Here is a 20,338-nt window from a genome sequence, read left to right on the forward strand (position 1 = left end):
ACCAGAGGTATTTCATGCATCTGGAATAGACTGGAATTTGTACATAAGCATCTTTTGAAATCCAGCATGTACAGCCAGTCTCCCTTGTTGAAGCTGAGAATAGTGGGAAAATTCTTCATTTTGCATCTATTCTTGCAGAAGACAAGGTTGAAATCGCTGAGGTCCAAAATGGAACACAACTGTGCCGTACTCTTGGGCATCAGGAATACCTGAAGTAGCAGCCTTGGTTCCTTTTCTGTAGTGAGACTGGCTGTACTGCATTAAACTGAATGAGGATATCAAATGCTAGAAGCATACAAAAATAAGATAGAAGAGTTAGAATATATAGCTCTAAATGAAGAGGTAGATATAACAGGTATCTCAGAGCAGGCGCAGATTGACCATCTGGGCAACCGGGAAGTGCCCAAGGGCTCTAGGGGGCACAGAGATTCTGCCCGGTTACCTGGCACAAACTATAGCCCTCCCTGGTCCTACCTTGAAAGGTGCACCGCTAGTGATGTAGTGGCCTCTGTGGGGGGGGGGGGGGGGCATGCTCATTCCTGCCCGGTCCACTGTGCTGCCATTATTCCCCCCCCCCCCCCCCCCGGCACCATCGTATTTTAAAAATGGCAGCTGAGACTCCCTGCGGAAGTCTCGCAAGACTTACCACGGGAAATCTCGGTCGCCATTTTGAAAATACGGCAGCGCCAGCAGGCAACAGCAGCAGTGCAGCGGGCAAGAAAGAACATGCCCCCCCCCCCCCGAGAGGGTAGGACTGGGGGCAGCAGGGGCATTTGGCTGCGGAGGCAGGGTGAGTGTCAGGCAGCGGCTGGGCAGGGGGCCCAGACCACCCTCAGTCCGTCCCTGTCTCAGAAACCTGGTGGAAGGAGGACAAATCAACAGGACACAGTGTTTACCATGTTTACCAGAATATAAATTATACTGCAATGATAGGGTGTATCTAATTGGAAAGGGGGTTGTGCTGTATTTAAAAAGAGAATCGAGTCAAACAAAAAACAAATTATGTATGAAAGAAAGCAACATGGAATCCGTATGGATAGAAATTCCACGTGTGAAGGGAAAGAATATATGCATAGGGCTATACCACTATCCGCCAGGCCACAATGATCAGACAGATGAAGATATGTTAACAGAAAAATTAGAAAAGCTAGGAAATTTGGCAACATTATAATAATAGGTGATTTAAATTACCCCCAATATTGATTTTTTAAAATCCCACATCAGGGAGTGCTAGGGAGGTAAACTTCCTAGACATAAAATGATTGCTTCTTGAAGCAGTTGGTCCAGGAACCAACAAGAAGGGGAACTATTTTAGATCTAGTCATTAGTGGAATGCATGTAACTTTGTAGTATGTGCTTTGAAAATGAGCCTCTTACTACAAGAGGTAATGGTGTTGGGTGCGCTGGGAAACAGTGATCATAACATGATCAAATCTGACTTAATAACTGGAGTGAAGTCACTAAAGAAATCTACAGTAGCAGCATTTAATTTTCAAAAGAGTAGCTATGATAAAATGCATTTATCTATTTAAAACATTTAAATCCTGCATAGTCCATAGTTCCCAGCGGATTACAATATGACATACATAATCAAAATGTCCGATATTAACAATAAAAACATTTATATTAAGACAATGACACTTGAGAGCTCATAATTTCTCATACCTCTTAATTCAAATATCACAGATGTCAAATGAGGAAAATGGTTAAAAAAAAAAAAAGCTGAAAGGCTCAGTTGCAAAGGTTAGGACTTGAAATCTGGCATGGACATTGTTTAAAAATATATATTTTGGAAGCCCAGAGCAGATGTATTCTACGTATTAATAAAGTTGGAAAGAAGAACAAACGACAACCAGCATGGTTAAAGGGAGATGTGAAAGAGGCTTATTACAGCCAAAAGAACATCTTTTAGAACATGGAAAAAAGATCCAAAAGAAAATAAGAAGAAACATAAGCACTAAGAAGTTAGATGCAAAGCATTGATAAAGAAGACCAAAAGAGAATATGACAAGAAACTTGCCTCGGAAGCAACAACTCATAGTAATAACTTTTTCAGGTATATCAGAAGAAGAAAGCCTGTGAGGGAATTTGTGGGACCATTAGATAATCAAAGAGCAAACGGGACACTCAAGTGAGAGTGGGACACTAAAATGTTGCAAAAATCTGAAAGTTCTGAGCCTAAAATCGGAGCGCGTGCCAGTCAGCGTGGATCAAAGACCCCATCGCGCCACGTCTCTCCACAGCATGACAAGGCCTCAGACAGAGTCGGGGAGATCGGAGGAGGAAGGTAGCAATGCTCGAAAAACGCATTCCACGCGTCTGCTGCTTGACCTTCGGAAGGATTTAGCGCATATGAAGGCGAACATTGTGGAAAGGATTGATAACCTCCGAGGTGAGCTAAAGGAAGTGGGCACTCGTATTGAAGATTTGGAGCTCGGGGTGGACGAACACGTAGAAGTGGGAGGATGGCTTTGAAAATCAGCTAGATGAGCTACAGTATAAGCTTGATGACATTGAAAATCGAAGCAGGCGAAAGAATTTACGAATCCGAGGGGTGCAAGAAGAGGGGACCCAGGAGGATGTTCAGAGGATCGTGCAGGAGATCTGTGGGCAGTTGCTAGCGACAACACCTGATGCCCCTCTGCCTGAAATCGAACGGGCGCACCGAGCCCTGGGTACACCTCGAAATAACAAACCTAGGGATATTGTTGTTCGCTTCTGGAAATTTTCTGAAAAAGAACATTTGTTAGCTCAAGCACGACAAAAGAAGGATTTAATGTATAATGAGACTCCTATTACTATATATCAAGATCTATCTGCTTATACATTGCAGTTGCGGAGGGACATGAAGCCTATACTGGAAGCTTTAAATAAACACAACATCAAATATCGCTGGGCTTTTCCCTTCGCCTTATGTTTTACTATTTTGGGAAAATCCCATCGGCTGCGCACTGTCGCAGAGGCAAAGCAAGTAGTGCAAACGGCAGGATGTATGGCGGTGGAGCCCGAAGACACCTCGGCTACGGATAGGGTTCGGGGAAAAAGTCCGGCAATGGCAACAAGTTTTTCACAAGGCAAAGAAACCTTGACTGACGACATCGCGTGCCACAACCTGATGTACGGGAGTCCACTAATGAGGCCTATGTGGTAGATACGAGTTTGAATAATGAGAGGACGAATATATTGTCAAAGACCCTGATGTTTGACAGTCTGGGTAGATCGGGTAGCCGAGATGGGGGCTACGGATGAGGTTGTTGATCTTGTTGGGAGTATTGTGGGTTCGGAAGGAGGGGGGGTTCCCTCTTTCCCCCACTGTGATTGTTATGTTTGGGATAGGGGATGGGAGGAGGGGAAGGGTTACAGTCTCTCTCTCTTTGCACATATATGGGGAAGAATTTGTACAGAACTTAATGCAATCAGCTTTTTTGTTGGGGGTTCCTTCTGATTTTCCACTGTTTTTTTCTTTTTTTTCTCTTTTATTTTTATGTACTATGATGCCTGATTTAAAGATTCTTACCTTAAATGTGAAGGGTTTGAGCGCACCAAGGAAAAGACAATTGATATATCAAGAACTGGCTAGATTACACCCTCAGGTGGTGATGTTGCAAGAAACTCATTTGAAGCGGGCCCATGAACATTTGTTTCGCCCTGTATATTATTCAAAACTTTTTTTTGCCTCTGATACTGCTAATAATAAGAAGCGAGGGGTGGCCTTACTCTTTCATGATAGTCTCCCTATACAGATACAGCAGATTAAGAGAGACTCTGCTGGACGCTTTCTTTTGATCCGGGGAGTGTTGGAGTCCCAGGAATATACTTGGGGATCCATTTATGGTCCTAATACTGGCCAAATCTCTTTTTTCAAATTGTTGCAAAGGAGTGTAAGGGCGATGGTGGGAGGCCAACTTGTCTTAGGGGGAGATTTTAATGCTACTATGAACCCAAGCCTAGATCGTTCAGGCCCGATATCACGAGCAGATAAAATCTTGGCTGAACATCTGGCATCCTGTGTGGTGGAGTGGCCTAGTGGTTAGGGTGGTGGACTTTGGTCCTGAGGAACTGAGTTTGATTCCCATTTCAGGCACAGGCAGCTCCTTGTGACTCTGGGCAAGTTACTTAACCCTCCATTGCCCCATGTAAGCCGCATTGAGCCTGCCATGAGTGGGAAAGCATGGGGTACAAATGTAACAAAAATAAAAATAAAATAAAAATGAGTTGGGCCTCTTTGACGCCTGGAGAGATGGTCACCCCTCCGAACGAGATTACTCCTTCTACTCCGCAGTACACTCCTCATATTCACGTATTGATTTTCTGTTTGTAGATAAATTACTGGGAGGTCGGGTGGTGGACACAAAGATAGGAAATATTACTATTTCTGGCCATGCTCCCTGTATCATGCATTTGTCAAAACCCACTGATGAAGTCTTGAATAGGAGGTGGACCCTGAATAATACTATACTTAGGGATGAGCAGCTTTGTAAAGATTATGTGAAAGTTCTCCAGGAATATTTAAGCTTTAATTTACATTCGGGGCCTTCCATTACTGTGGTGTGGGAGGCCTTGAAGGCAGTGTCAAGAGGACACTTTATGACAGTGGCGGGGCGCCTTAAGAGGCAGAGGGACTCTTTGAAACAATATTGGAGAGGACAGATTGCAACCTTAGAGATTCAACATAAGCAGACGGGATCTTCTAAGATCTACAGATCCCTTCAGGCAGCCAGAATGCAATTAGATGAGCTTTTCTTTCGAGATATTGATTTTCTCAATGAAAAGTCGCATCTCCATACTTATAAGGAGAGAAATAAAATTGGTAGGCAGTTGGCGCTTCGGCTGTGTAAACTTAGGATAGATAGAACTGTCTTTCGTATTAAGGACAAGGACGGGAAGACTCTTAATACTGCCCAAGATATTAGAAATAGATTCCGAGATTTTTATGCCTACTTATATACAAAAGATCCCTTTATACAGGACACTGCTATCCAGGCATATCTTGAGGGAATAGACCTCCCGACCCTTCGGCCGGAGCATTGGCAGTTGCCGGAAGCGCCAATTGATACTAAGGAAGTACTCAAAGCTATCAAGTCATTAAAGACGGGTAAATCTCCGGGTATGGATTGATACACTAGGGAATTTTATAAAGCATTTGCCCCATATTTAGCACCTGTCTTGACGGAAGTCTTAAACTATGTGCGGGAGGGAGGAAATTTACCTCCTACGATGAAAGATACCTGGATAGCGGTTATTCATAAGCCCAATAAAGAAGTGACTGAGTGCGCTTCCTATCGCCCCATCTCAGTGCTCAATGTAGATGTACGTATTTTGGCTAAAGTTATGGCATCTAGATTGGTATGGTTACTGTCTTACCAGAGTTGATACATTCGGATCAGGTGGGCTTTGTGCCGGGAAGACAAGCCTCTGATAACATCAGGCGGACGTTGGATGTAATCTATCTAGCAAAACAACAACAGTCCCCATGTTGTCTGCTCAGTATAGATGCTGAGAAAGCTTTCGATAAGGTCCACTGGTCCTATCTACATTCAGTTTTGCAGGGATTTGGGTTCGGGCCTATGTTCAGGGGATTGATTAAGGAGCTATATAATTTCCCCAAGGCTTGTGTTAGGATTAATGGGGGCTCATCCCCTTTTTTTGAGTTGCATAGGGTTACCCGTCAGGGATGTCCCTTATCCCCTCTTTTATTTGCTCTGGTAATGGAACCTTTAGCTCAGAATATTAGAACCAATTTGAACATCTGTGGGGTGAAGGCAGGAACTGGGGAGTCCAAAGTTGTTCTATTCGCAGACAACGTTTTGCTAATGCTCACCTCCCCCTTAACATCTATTTTGGCTTTATTTGGGGAGATTGAGTCATACAGCCAGGTCTCTGGTTTTAAAATTAACTTTACAAAGACTGAGGCAATGGCAGTGGGGATGGAAGAGGCAGACTATCGAACATGTTGCCAGCTTTATCCCTTAACATGGGTGACCCAGGGGTTGCGGTATTTGGGAGTTATCCTTACGCATAAATTGGAGGACATGAGTGCAGCCAACTATTTGCCATTAATGCAGGAACTTGGGAAGGATTTGGGGAGATGGGATCCCCTGAATATGTCCTGGTTTGGAAGGATAGCGACGGTTAAGATGACTATCTTGCCACGTCTGCTTTATCTTTTCCAGTCCAAACCCTTGCCTATCAATGAACGAATGCTGCAATCCCTCCAGGCCATGCTGCTTAATTTTGTTTGGCAGGGTCATAAGCCTAGACTTCCCCGATACCTTTTATATATGGCATGTAGAGGAAAGGGTGGTTTGGGGATGCCACATTTGGAGATGTATCATAGGGCTGCCCAAGCGAAAGCTGCGATCGAGTGGTTCCATGACTCGACCCATAAGCTCTGGATAAGACTGGAGCAATTTATGGTTCATAGCCCCTTAAAGTTAGGGCAGCTACTATGGTTACCCCCCTAAGCATCGACATTTGCCTCCCTCCCTTAGTCCTATAATCCAACACACATTCTCTTGCTGGGATAAGTCAGAGCGAGTGAAGGGATTTTATGAGTCCCGTCTGACTCCTATAGCTTATAACACAGCGTTTCCTCCTGGCTGCTCTCCCTCCCCTTTTGTAAGATGGAGGAAAAAGAGATTAATATGGTGGGGACAGCTAATGAATGGGGACCACTTTATTACCTTTGGAGACTTGGCAGCTATGATTTACATGCATATAATCAAATTATTCATTTCCTCCAGTCTTCCGGTTTGAAGAATAAACTGCGGGAGGAAGTCACTTTTTTGGAGAGGATATGTGTTGAGACTGAGGAGACTAGAGGGTTGATATCCAAGTTATATGGCTATTTGAGGGACCACCTACCCGCTAGTTACAGACACCGAGCTAGATGGGAAAGAGAATTGGGAGCGAGTTATAGCCCTGAAACATGGCGCCAACTGGAAAGGGCTTCGGTTGGTTGCTCACGGGCGGTTCATATTCAAGAAAACTGTACCAAGGTATTATATCGATGGTACCTTACACCTATGAGATTGAACCATATGTTCCCGGGGGTATTGGCCATGTGCTGGCGCAGATGTGGACAGACAGGCACAATGGGACATATTTGGTGGACCTGCAGAAAAGTGAAAGCTTTCTGGAAGTCGATACAGGGGAGGGTGCAAACCTGGATACAGACACAAATTCCTTGGGCCCCAGCAGTTTTTTTAATTTAATAGGTCTATTCCTGGAGTTCGTGCAATGGGAGGTATTTTGGCAAAACATTGCTTTAGTGCAGCCCGACTCTTAATAGCACGAAGCTGGAAGCAAGTAGGGTGTCCGTCAGTACAACGATGGTATAATCTGGTTTGGTATATTAGTGAAATGGAAAGGTTAATAGCTAAGGAACAGAAAACTTTGGCCAAATGGGAACAGATTTGGGCTCCTGTACTAAGGTCATGTGGATAGGCTTGACTGTGAAAGCCAGTATGTAGAGGGCATCGTCCAAAAGCTTAAGTATAGGCAGAAGCATCTTGCACTGTAGAAGGGTCCACACAGGATGCCTCTAGCACAGGCCTGCATGAGTGCTGTGAAAATGAATGCGCTTTTGGCCTGGCATTCTCCAAGGTGCTTTTCTGTCTTGTAAATGGTATAGGAAAGATCAACCACAAAGAATAGAGGAACACTCAGTCCCCAAAGACGGCATATAGGCAACACAAAGAGTAGGATAGGTAGACTCATCCAATAATGGTGTAATCCTTTAATAAACTTCACATCTCAGTATATCCCTTGTGTTGTTTTTTTTTTGATGAGCCTACCTACCCTACTCTTTGTGTTGCTTGTAAATGGTATATGCATCTTCTCCTTTGTGATTGCATCCTGGAGGCCACTCTGCAAAGGGATGCATGCAGGTTCCAAAAAAATCAGAATTGATGCAAATGGCAGTCAGCCAATCTCTGTACACAGGAAAGTCTTTTCTCATTATGGTGGGCTGAGAACAGAGTTTTTATGTTCTCCCACTATATCAGAAGCAAGGTGTGACAATTTCTCCATATACAGGGAAACAGAGAAGCACAACATACACAAATCATTTGGTCATGTGAATAGAGTGAGTTTCCGAGTTTTGGACATTTCAAATGCACTGCAGGCAGGGCAAACCGCCAAGTCTGGCTGAGGCATGGGGACAAAAAGAATAATTCAAAGATGATAACTCTCTTAATATCTGAAAGGGCTTTGTTTTTGCGTTCATTCAGCAAAATGAGAAAAGAAAACCTGAGGAGCCGAGGAGCCTGCAGCACATGGGAAGGGCCACACATGCTCAGAACTTTCCACAAAGCTCTGAGTTTTAGGAGAGCTGTTTCATCATAATGTCGTCACCCACTTGCATGCCTCACTCAATCCTGCTTTTAGACAAGAAATGTTAACTGCATTAAAAGCAAATATTTGTAAATAAAATACAAAACTTTAAAAAGGTAGAAGTGTATTGACAGGTACAAGTTAGACTGAATGAATATGTGCTATGTATTTATGAAAGGAGACAAGAAATAAGAATTTTTCTCCCTTCTAGTAGCATCCATGAAAGAAAGAAAAAAAAAAAGAAAAAAATCAGTGGAACATTTTGTTAGTGGTGCCATAATGCAGAACCACAGTCAAACAGAGCATTTTGTACAAGCTGACACAGGAAGAGCACCCTGACATACTCACCAGTCTAATGAACTGCGCGTAGCAATGGTGGCACCAAATAAGGAGGAAAAGCAAACTGCAAGTATATAATTACTATTTCCAAGTTAAAAAAAAAAAACCACACACACACATACACAAGTGACATCTGATGTCATAAAGAGAATAAATGAAGGGGGGGAAAGTAACAAATAACATTTAATTGTATGAAATGAAAATACACAATTCAATGTGATCCTTATAAAAAAGTGTGGCAGATTACACCAACACAAATGCAAAATGTTTACCTTGAGGTTTAAAATAATGGTATTAATCTAAAACTATCACCACCAGTTCAGTCAAAATATGTAAAACCCAGCCCTGTCAATATTTAAAATTCAATGCAACCTAGTTGATACATAAAATTTAGTGATAAACAACCTCAAAGAGAAAATAAATGTTTAAATTAAAGCTTCTTTCTTGAAGTTTGAGTACTAACATATGCCAAGAAATTGTGCTGATCTGAATGTTTCCATATTAGACTTCTAGTAGACGCTGCCGAGGGTAAGAGGGTAGTTGATTACATGGCAGAGTCTCTGAAGTTCAAAGATACTAGTAGTTCAAATAGGTTTTCCATCCTTAGCTTTGTGGCTTGGCCAAGCCACTCTTTTTCAGATGTCCAGCAATAGCTAGCACAATGAGGACCTTGGGCTTCTTAGGGAAAGAATGGTAACTGCAACTGAATAGACACTCAACTGCACTGACAAAGTCTTGACTATTCAAAAAGAAATGCCTTCCCCTATGGTTGGCTTAGTAGAAGAGAAGCATACCCCACCTTGCCCTTATACTTTACTAGTTCTTTCTCTGCTTTTAACTTTCCAAATTTGTAAGGTTTAGATAAGATCTCATCATCTATGAGATCTTCCTCCTCCCAGGAGATCCTCTCCTTGTATCTTCAATTATAACTCCTTCCATTCTTACATACTGTGGTGAACGCTAACTTGTCTATGAGCTATATTCTCAGCTGTTGGAAGTCAGGATTCAACCCCATTTAAAGAAAGTGAATCTTGATCCATCAGATCTGTATAAATTTTGATCAGTCTCTAATCTACCACTTATCTCAAATCCCACCGAGAAAGTAGTGTCTGTTCAGCTGCTAGACTTTTTTTTGAAAGAGAGAAAAAAAAAACCTCATGCTGTTCACCCTAGACCTTCAGGCTTCTATTCTGAAGTTCGTAATAAGTCTACACTGAGGAATACATACAAACCTTGACTTCAGAAAAGGTCCTTTTTTTTTTCTTGGTAAGAGTGCAGCATCTGACCTGAAAGATCATATTATACTGCTATCTCACCTTCACAAAATGAGCATTGCAGATACTGCAGTAGCTGCTCCTTCTGACAAGATTAAGATTCCAAATGTTGTTGTTCTCTGCCCCACCACAATGTTTTCATTTAGCCCCTTCTCACTTCAACATTCACTCATCAACTCTTGTTACCTTTATTCAGAGCTTTAGCATTAATTGTTTTACATAATGCTGACCATATTCAAGTGGTGATGTACACTAACTCCTGTTCATATCCAAATCTTGAAATGCTAAAAGACTGGCTTTTCTGAAACATCCAGAAATCTCTCTTATCCTTGCATAAGTGTCACACTCGGTGGCATAGTAAGGGAGGATGGCACCCCTGCCCCCTTACTTGTGAAAGCTCTCCTGCTTGCACGCCACACCATCCGCTCCCCCATGCACAATGCTGGGTTTTTGTACAACAAAACAGGAATGAGGGAGGCCCGCCACCCTGCGCATGCACAAAAATTGTGTATGTACGTGGGCTGGCCTCCCTTGCAAATGCTCTATTTAAAAAAAAAAAAAAAACAGCACTGCGTGGGGAATAGGGGAGAAGATAGCGCAGTGCGTAGGCAGGAATGCGTCCGCTGGTGGGGCTTGGGGACCCGTGCCAACAAAGCACTTCAATTTGAGGGAGGGCCTGAGGTGCCCGCTGTGTCTCTACTATGATGGTGAATAGGGCAGTCTGCCCCCTTACTACACCACTGGTAATACTGAATGCTTTTTGATGTTTAAACAAAATGTAATATTAGACAAAGAGAACCTGGGTAAACACGTAACAGTTTTTAAATTACTTACTTTATTCATGGGACAAAGTTATCAAACATCAATATAACCCATGTAAAAAAGTAACTGCCCCTAAACTTAATAACTAGTTGCACCACCTTCAGCAGCAATAATTGTAACCAAACACTTCCCATAAGCTGATATCATTAGCTCCACTCTTCTAGAAGTGACATTTTGACACTGATTTCCCTGACTCCAGCTTTTGAGACCTCTGCCCACCTGGAAGTACCATGTGACCCAGCTCTTGTTAAAATCAAGTGCTTTTTGTGGCACATGCTGATGGTGCACACATAAGGGGCAGATCATGCTCCTTAGTGCATTGACAAGCAGATGATCAAAACCCCGTGCTGTTCCAAACAGCGCTCCAACAATATTGCTGGAACAGCACGGGGCGTTATTAGACCTATGATGAGAGATAATTGCATGCAAATTTAAGCACGCAATTATCTCTGATCATGGGGTAGAAGTGCGGGAGAATTGTGCCTGAGCATTTGCTCAGCACAATACTCCCGCACTTGTTTGACAGGTCAGGGCTGTCAAAAGCCCAAACCTGTCAAACACAGAGGCTAGAGGTCCATGGGACCACCAGGCCCCAACTATCCCTGTCCCGAGCTTCTCCCTTATATGGTGTGTAGCCCCACCCAGCGCATCCCAGGATACACTGGGTAGGGCGCTGCCATTTTGCGGCGTCAAAGGAAGAAGAGGTAAGAAGAAGGGCTACCACCCTCCTCCAACCCACAAGGTAGGGGGGTAGGTAGGGAGGGGGCGGATCGATCACTGGACCACCAGGAACCCTTTGCTGGGGGGGTTAGGGGATCTCCAGCCCTCCCTGAACCTGGGGGGGGGGGGGGGGGTTGGTCACCCAATGGGCCACCAGGGACTGTTTTGGAAATGTTGAGGGGAGTTAGGGGGGGCTGGATTGTCAGGGGGACTGAAGGTCTGCCGGACCTCCAGCCTCCTGTTGCTGGGGGGGGGGGGGGGGTCTTCAGGTTTGCTTTCCTTGGGGGGGAATGGGAGCCTGCTAGCATGCAAATGCATGCTGGACAGGGCTCACCATTCCTCCCCAATGATCTGCAAACCCTAACACCAGCTCGGAGATGGCGTAGGGTTTGCCGCAGCCGCCGACCCAATCTTTGGCACGCTGGTCGCTGATCATTGGGGATGAATATGTTTAGCCCTGTTTTGCACGCGCTCGGAGACTCTGATCATTGGGCGGTAGCAAACACCGGCGCTAGTATGGCGCTAACAGCCTCTAGCGCCGGCGTGTGCTTTTGATCATCCCCATGTCTGTGTGCAACTGAGGACATCTTCTCTTATTATGTTACTCTATTTGATCCTGCAGTTTTCTTAGGCATTTTTCTTCAGTTATTAGTTGTCCTTTGATGTGATGGATTTAAGACATATCCCTGTTGATATCCCACCTCAGGTACAACAACGGATCCAAGCTCAGGTGAGTTTTGTACTCTGACTCTAGCTTCTCCTCATTCCTTTACCCCCCGTATTGATGGGCATGCTGTTTGTTTGGGCCTTCTTAATCTTTGTTCAGTGAAAGGAAACAGTATCTAAATTAAAGATTTAATCCATTTCCATAACCTTGATGTTTTATGCCTGTCCCAAGTCCTCTATCTGGAGATAATGATTCTCACTATGGCTGAGTGGAGTCCAGAGCTTTAGAAATGACTCTGTAACCCTTCCAGACTGATATATTTCAACAACTTTTTTTCTCATCTCTTCTGGAATTTGATTGTGGCATAAGTCTTATAGAAACTTTGTGTTAACTACTTCAATCTCATGGTAAGGTTCATATATAGTGATTCAGCAGCTGAAATCAACCCTACCTATATTCAATCAACTGAATCTATTTAATCAATCAAATTGGTCAACTGGTTGATTAACTAAGGAGGTAACTCTGTTGACGTCTCAGTATTAATTGCAAGCTTACATTCACGCCTCCGAGGTTTTGTGCTTAATGGGTATTTATGGTCTACTGCTTATTATTCCACTTGCTTTAGATGACAGATTTAATACACTCATGATGCAGGCAGTTGTGCTGCAACATAGTCTGTGTCTGGTCCTGTGAAGACATTATTTTTAATAAAGACCATTTTACTTTTGAAGCACAGATATTTTGCCTTGTGTAGTTTTCTCCACTGTTTTTTTTCCATTTTGTTTCTTTTATGAAGATTTTTTTCTTCCACCCTTTTTTGGGCAGTTACTTTGTACATGGATGATATGGATGTTGGATAACTCTGTCCCTTAAATAAATTATGTAATAATTTTAAAACTTTAGGCTCCTTTTACTAGCAATTCTGGCATGGCAAATGCAATGAAGCCCACAGGAATTGAATGGGTTTCACTGCATTTATCGCGCCAGAATCGCTAACCCAGCTTGTAAAAGTAGCCCTTACGGAAATCTGTAAGTCTAAGTGCTTTGAAAGTAAGCCCCCTTAGTCTAATTACATTTTGTTTAAAGATCAGAAACCATTCAGTGTGACATATATACCATAGGACAAATCAGGAGGGGGACGAAATTTTTCACACACTATATTTTAAATTGAATGGCCAGCAATTCAAGGCCATCTGACACTCACTATTTGAGGTGCTGCCATCACTACATTTGCCCTCACCCCAAAATTAGCCTAACTTTTAGACTATAGATTTCAGTGCTAGTAAAGAAGTCATTCATGGCTCTGAGAAAAATGTCACTTGATTCGACACTTGCTACAGGTGAAGGATATTTGAATCCTTATTCTTGCTCTTATTTTTAATTTGTTGTCCTACCTGCAATGCACTTTTCATCAGTTTAAGAAGTCATCTCTCAAGCAGTTTCAAACTTATATTTGGCCAAAAAACTTGATCATGTCACACTCCTGATACCAGCACAGATTCCTGTTACCAAGTGTCTGAAATTCTAAGATCCTACTGCTAAACCCATTATGCACTACATTTAAGCTACCCAAATATGTCAGATCTGCTTGTTCCCTACTTTCCTTCTTGGTCATTCAAATCCTCTAAGCAGAATTTGCTGGCAATCCTCCAACCTACAAATATAAGACGGAAACTACTAATTTTTTTTGTTACATTTGTTATCCCGCGCTTTCCCACTCATGGCAGGCTCAATTGCGGGCTACATATTGTATACAGGTACTTATTTGTACCTGGGGCAATGGAGGGTTTAAGTGACTTGCCAGAGGTCACAAGGAGCTGCCTTTGCCTGAAGTGGGAATCGAACTCAATTCACTCAGTTCCCCAGGACCCAAAGTCCACCACCCTAACCACTAGGCCACTCCTCCACTCGTCCTTTAGCTCATAGCCCCCTCTTGTTTGAAATTATATGACCAGCTATCTCAGGAATGTACACAACACAAAGTTAAAATGGTATTGAAAAATGGCTCTTTCCTAAGCCATTGAATAAGGTCAGCTGTCCTCAGCAGCAATATGCGGATTTGGTAACCCTGCCCTTGTGTTCATGCTGGCTATTTGCTTGAATTTATATTGCTGATATTGTAATAATGTAATATAGTATCTGTTTTATGCACCACCCTTATCTTTCTTTACCCTAGTTGCTTGATCATAAATTCATAATTGTTTTTTCTTCTGTATTCTTTGACTGTTCAAAACCACCTTGATATTATGTAATGAAGAGTTATCAAGAAAATTAACAAACTAACCCAAACTGAAGGGTTGAACCTCAAATGAAATTCATTGCCCAGCCCTCAGCCAGCAAAGTGATTTCAATTTCTGATAAATAAAAAAGAAATTAACCAAAGAAAATGCTGAAATATTACCTTGATTTCTCTTTGTTCTACAGATTTTTCCCATATTTGCTGATCATAGGCTCCAATCTATAACAAAAGACAAAATGCATATTGCATTTTAATGTGATAGTTACTTGCCATACTATAAAAAATCAAATTTATTATGCTTCTGTCTATAACAGGTAGCATTACAGACAGTAGGACTGCTCCTCAGGGTGAGCTCCTAGGTGAGCTCTGAGTAGATTATGGCACTTCTTTTCTTTGGTAACATAGTAACATAATAAATGATGGCAGATAAAGACCTATATGGTCCATCCTGTCTGCCCAACAAGATAAACTCATTACATATGGTATGTGATACTTCATATGCATACCAGATCTTTATTTGTCCTTGCCATTTTCAAGTCATAGACCGTAGAAGTCTGCCCATTGCTGTCCTTGTTCTAAAATTTTTGAATTTAATGTTGAGGCCCTGAAAAGCTCCACTCTAGCCCATCCAAATCTATGCAGCCACGATCAGAGCACAAATCACTGAAGTCTGCCCTGTACTGGCTTTGCTTCCCAGATACTGGTGTTGCTGCCTAATTTGGTGGGTCTGTAGCTTATTTTAAAAGTACATTTTTTGGATTTCTGGTTAAGTGTCTCGGATTCTTTTTACTATTGTTATGATTGGGTATGATACTGTTTTTTGTGGGCTATAGGACTCTACTCAGTTAAAGTATCATAATGAGCCTGTATTTAGAAATTTGCAAACACTGCCTTCTTTGAGTAAGTAAGGTATACTGAATTTTCTCCTCTTGTGATTTTGGCCCTTTTGAACTACAGATAGCTTCGGTCAGAAACTTCCTTGATTTGTGAAGTGATACCTTACTTAAGGTTTAACAATTTTTATTAATGATGACACAAAATTTACATATACACTTTTTTATTATTAATTATTAATTTTTACATCCATATACATAGATTTAGAAATATCAGAATTAATCTTAAAGGTAAAGAAAAAACAATACTTACAACCTTATAGTTAAAGTATAAAATAATAGGTTTACATTTGTCCCCAATAATGGGATCAAGATACTAGGAAATATTACAATCAATAAGCAAAAAAGAAATATTATAACGGAAGGGGCAGCTCGAATTTCTACAGCCAATGTTACAGCATTCTAATTAGGGAAGCGAAACTGCAGGTGGACTAACAGTTTCCTTAGATGAGATAAATTGTGATAATTTCAGAGGGGAAAAAATATATATAATTATTCGCTTCATAAGTTATGAAGCATTTGCAAGAAAATTTTTGCAGGAAAGTTGCACCCATATTAAGTACTCTGGTTTTATACGATAGAAATTCTTTCCTTCTTTTTTGAGTGCTTCTTGCCAAATCTGGAAAAATTTGGATTTTTTGCCCCCAAAATAAGTCATTTAAATGGCGAAAATAAACTCTTAAAATGTTATTTCTGTCCAATTCAAGAGCGAAAGAGACAATCAACGTTGTTCTCTCTGTAACTATCTCCAGAGAGTTTTCAAGAAACTCAGTTAATTTAAATCAACATATACACTTTATACTTCCATAACATTCAAATATTGGACATTGCTTTCCAAACTGAACAAGTCAGACAAACCATCATTAAACTTTTATCCCCCCCATCCCCTATAATTGACCTATGAACTTCCACAAATTTATTAATGCAATTATACCAGAAAGACATTACACTTGCTACTGATATCAAAACTCAGGTATGAGGATGCATGCTGCATTGTGCAGAACCTACTATCTCCTCACCAAACTGTAATATTATCTCCCCTCCTCCATTACTTATAGATTCCCAGCCATGTACATTGTTGAAGACTTCAATAGGCAACCCCTTCCTTAAGCCTCTTCCTATATACATGTATCCCCGTCCACAGAGGAATTATGGCAGACTTGTCGATCCCCCCTTTACATTCTCCTGTAACCTATACCCCTCCCCCTTTAACCCCCCCCCCCAAACTTTGAATACATAACACCCAGTCATATCCTGCTGGATTAATGGCAGTGAAAGGATTAGCCCACCTCCTCTCAAAGGTGGGGCATAGAAGGGCCTGTACTCTGATGACCCTCCACCCCATTAGATACAACCCCTTTCACTTGTAAGGAAAGATAACCAAATAATACCGAAGTCAACCCTTACCCCCCCCCCTCCCCCCCCCCCCCCCCCTTCTGCCTCTTCTTTAATATGCCCTGCCTTCTAGAGGGAAAACTAAGAAGTCTCACTGGTCTCCACCGCTTATTTCAGAAGATTCTGTTAAGGCTCCAAGTTTATTAAGAATATGGCTCTGAACCCTATGGGACAATGAATTAATATACCCCTTCCAGATGAGGTAGAAGCTACGCTGGGTTTTGGGGCCACGCAGAAAGTCCTGAAGCTCCATCATAAGCAGCATATGGAAGCGGTTACGCCAGTGCCAAAATGAGGGAGGTATTTCTCGAGTCCAGTAGACTAGTATGCATTTTTTACCAACAAGAAAAGCTTTATGGGCCAGTGCATTCTGATGAGCCAACCCTCCCTCCACTGGTGCCCGGCACCCCAATAGTATGCACTCTGGTTGCTGTTTTATCTGATGCCCCACCAACTTTTCTATATACCTTCTCACTCTGATCCAGAAAGCTGCTATGGCAGAGCACTTCCAAAAGGAGTGAAAAAAAATCATTGGAATCTGCTGTACAACATTTACATTGAGCAGACTCCAGGAAGCCCATTCTGCACAAGCGCTGTTGGGATGTGTACGCCCGGTATATCACTCGAACCTGGCACTCCCGGAGTTCTGCACTCTGTGCCCATCTCTGCACCCCCCTCAATCCCCTCAGCAAATCCTGTGTAGCAATCACTGTCCGTGTGTCTAACGACCACCGAGCCGCCACCTGTTCTAGTTCACGTGACGGACACACCTGTATCTGCCTTTTGTGCAGGAGAGATTTTCCATCTCACAGATAGGCTGCAGAGAATACCTTCTCCTGCTTTAGACTTAGTCCACCCCACCTACCCCGCTCTACCCACCCACCCCTAGAGTGACATTGTCTTACATAACCTCCCTATCAACCCACTCATTACTTTTATCTCACCCATTTCTATTCTTCTATCACCTTCTCTCTTCCCACTACTCCACCAGAGTTACACCTAATCACACTGACCACCCTTCAACATCTTCAGTCCTTCTGTGACTGTTCTCTTGTGCTTGAATGCTTAAATATTTTTAATTTAAATGCTTTACTTTTTGTCTATTAGATTGTAAGCTCTTTGAGCAGGGACTGTCTTTCTTCTGTGTTTGTACAGCGCTGCGTACACTTTGTAGCGCTCTAGAAATGTTAAATAGTAGTAGTAGTAGAGATATCGAGCTGGGTTCCCCAGTCACCGTTTCAAACAATTCCTCCAACTTTGAGTTTAAATCCACTCTAAGGGACGCTCTAGGCAGAGATATTATATAATGCTTTACTTGTTCATATGCAAAGCACGCCCCCTGCAGTCTGTGCCAGCAATCTGCAGTTCCCCTAATGTCTTGACTTCCCCACTAGGCTCCAACATGCCATGTAAAAGTGTTATCCCCCGCTCCTCCCAAACCTGCTGCACTGGGTTTTCTATTCCTGTCTGAAACATTCCATTCCCCTTTATCGGCAACAACCTGCTACACCGGTGATCAAAAGCCCACACCTTAGCTAAGTCTTTCCACACCTCTCTCATAGGCCGTATCAATACACTTTGTTTAAGGTGGGCCGGTAAGTCTTTTGGTGCGGCATGCAGCACATAATGCAGATCCAAAGGGCTGCAAAGTGCCGCTTCCATTTGCAGCGGGGTGTAGGCCTCCGTCTGTCGGACCCAGTCTCCCAGGTGGCGCAGTAAACACGCCCTATTGTAAAGTTTAATATCTGGTACGCCCAGTCCCCCATTCTTCCAGTGTCCCACTAGATTCTTGTATCGTATTTGTGGCCTTTTTTTTCACCCAGAAGAATTTAGAGAGTAAACTGTGCAATACGCGCAGGTCTCGTTGTTTTAGGTACAGGGGTATACTTTGTAATAAATAAAGCCATTTTGGGAAAAGCACCATGTTAAATAAAGAAATACGGCCCATTAGCGATAACGGCAACCCCTCCCACCTCCCAAGAATTTCCTTAGTGACCTCCATTAGGTGTGTTATATTAGTATTGTAAAGTTGCTTAGGGTCCCCCGTAAGTTGGATTCCCAGGTATGTAAATGCTCTCCGAGTTCTCGTAAATGTGAATTCAATCTTTCCCAATGTCCTTCTGATAAATTGATTGTCATGACCTCTGACTTATCTAAATTAAGACGAAATCCAGAGAAGTCCCCAAATTCCGCAAACAACTCATCAGTGTGGGAAGAGATACCTGAGGGTCCTGCACCACTACCAAGAGATCGTCAGCAAAAGCAGATATCTTGAACTGCTCAGTGCCTATTTGGACTCCTTTCACTTCTTCCATCTGCCGGATTTCTCGTATTAGGGGATCCAGTACCAACACGAAAAGAAGTGGCGAGAGAGGGCATCCCTGCCTTGTTCCTCGAGCAATCACAAATGTCTCTGACGACCACCCATTCACCCATATCTCTGCTATTGGTGTCTGATATAATGCCTTAATCGCCCTCTGAAAAAATCCCTCTATACCATAAGCCTTCAAAGTGGCAAACATAAAGTCCCAGCGGACGCGATCGAACGCCTTTTCGGCGTCAAAGCTAATTATTAAGGCTGGGGTTGATTGCCAGTGTAGGCTCTCCAATGCCGCCAAGATTCGCCTCATATTGCGTGCCACTGACCTGTCTCTAACAAAGCCCACCTGAGCTTCGTCTACTATTTGGGGCAACACCATTGCTAGCCTATTTGCTAAAATTTTTGCTAAGAGCTTCGTCTCATAGGGGAGCAAGGAGATAGGCCTATATGAACTTGCCTGAAGAGGATCTCGGCCTGGCTTTAACAGCACCACTATTTGGGCCTTCCTCAACGTATCTGGCAACATCCCGCGTTGTACCAACAGATTAAACACCACAGTTAGACAAGGCGCTATTTCTGATACAAGGAGTTTGTAGAATTCCGAAGGTAACCCATCAACACCCGGTGATTTATGTAATGGGCTGTCTCGTATACACCAAGCCACCTACCTCTTCTTCCGTTATATCCCTGTTAAGACCTTCTTGTTGTTTACCCGTGATTTTAGGGAGTTGTGGTCCCGACAAATACCACTCCGCCTCAAGACCCTGGTCTTCTGGAGGAGAATATAATCCTTCATAGAACTGCCTAAATACCTCATTCACCCCTTCAGGTGTATGATGAAACCTCCCCTGAGCGTCCTTTACTTGCGATACGAAGCATGACCCTTCCACCTGTTTCACCAATTGTGCCAGCAATTTCCCTTGTTCGTTAGCATGTTTAAAGAGCTGGAATCGATAATACTGACTTGATTTTGGGGATTTTGCGTGTATTAACTGATTCAGTGAGCTCTGTGCCTCCAACAACCTAGACTTATTTAAGATCGTCGGCTTGTGTCCAAACCACTGTCTTGCCTTCTCAACTAACTTCCCTAGCCGAATCAGCTCCCCCTCTCGTGCCCTCTTCTTGTGCGAATAGTATGATATAATTGAACCCCTCAGTACTGCCTTCGCCGCTTCCCAGAACACCACCGAATCTGCTTGGTAACTTATTCCATTAAACTCTGTGTATTCCCTCCATTGAGATTGTATGTAGTGAGCAAATTGTGCATCATATACAATTCCCTGGGGAACCTCCACTGTACTCCCTGGCTCCTTTCCCTCCCCCAGGTTAGAGTCA

The 20,338-nt window shown here is 42.9% G+C and overlaps 1 protein-coding gene across 4 annotated transcripts in view; it reads right to left on the bottom strand.

The window, feature by feature from the left end:
- The window catches only part of PHTF2 (putative homeodomain transcription factor 2), a 225,666-nt gene that overhangs the window by 142,717 nt on the left and 62,611 nt on the right, over positions 1–20,338 (bottom strand). For 3 of the 4 annotated variants that reach the window (XM_030215753.1, XM_030215755.1, XM_030215751.1), the window contains exons 3-4: positions 14,558–14,614; positions 8,683–8,694 (exon numbers count right to left, since the gene is read on the bottom strand). In XM_030215753.1, the coding sequence (XP_030071613.1) occupies positions 8,683–8,694; positions 14,558–14,614 (69 nt within the window). The remainder of the gene's footprint in view (positions 1–8,682; positions 8,695–14,557; positions 14,615–20,338) is intronic. The other variant, XM_030215752.1, reaches the window with a different exon arrangement.

This window comes from Microcaecilia unicolor, chromosome 10 (genome assembly GCF_901765095.1).
Source record: "Microcaecilia unicolor chromosome 10, aMicUni1.1, whole genome shotgun sequence".
In the NCBI taxonomy this organism is placed as follows: Eukaryota; Metazoa; Chordata; class Amphibia; order Gymnophiona; family Siphonopidae; genus Microcaecilia; species Microcaecilia unicolor.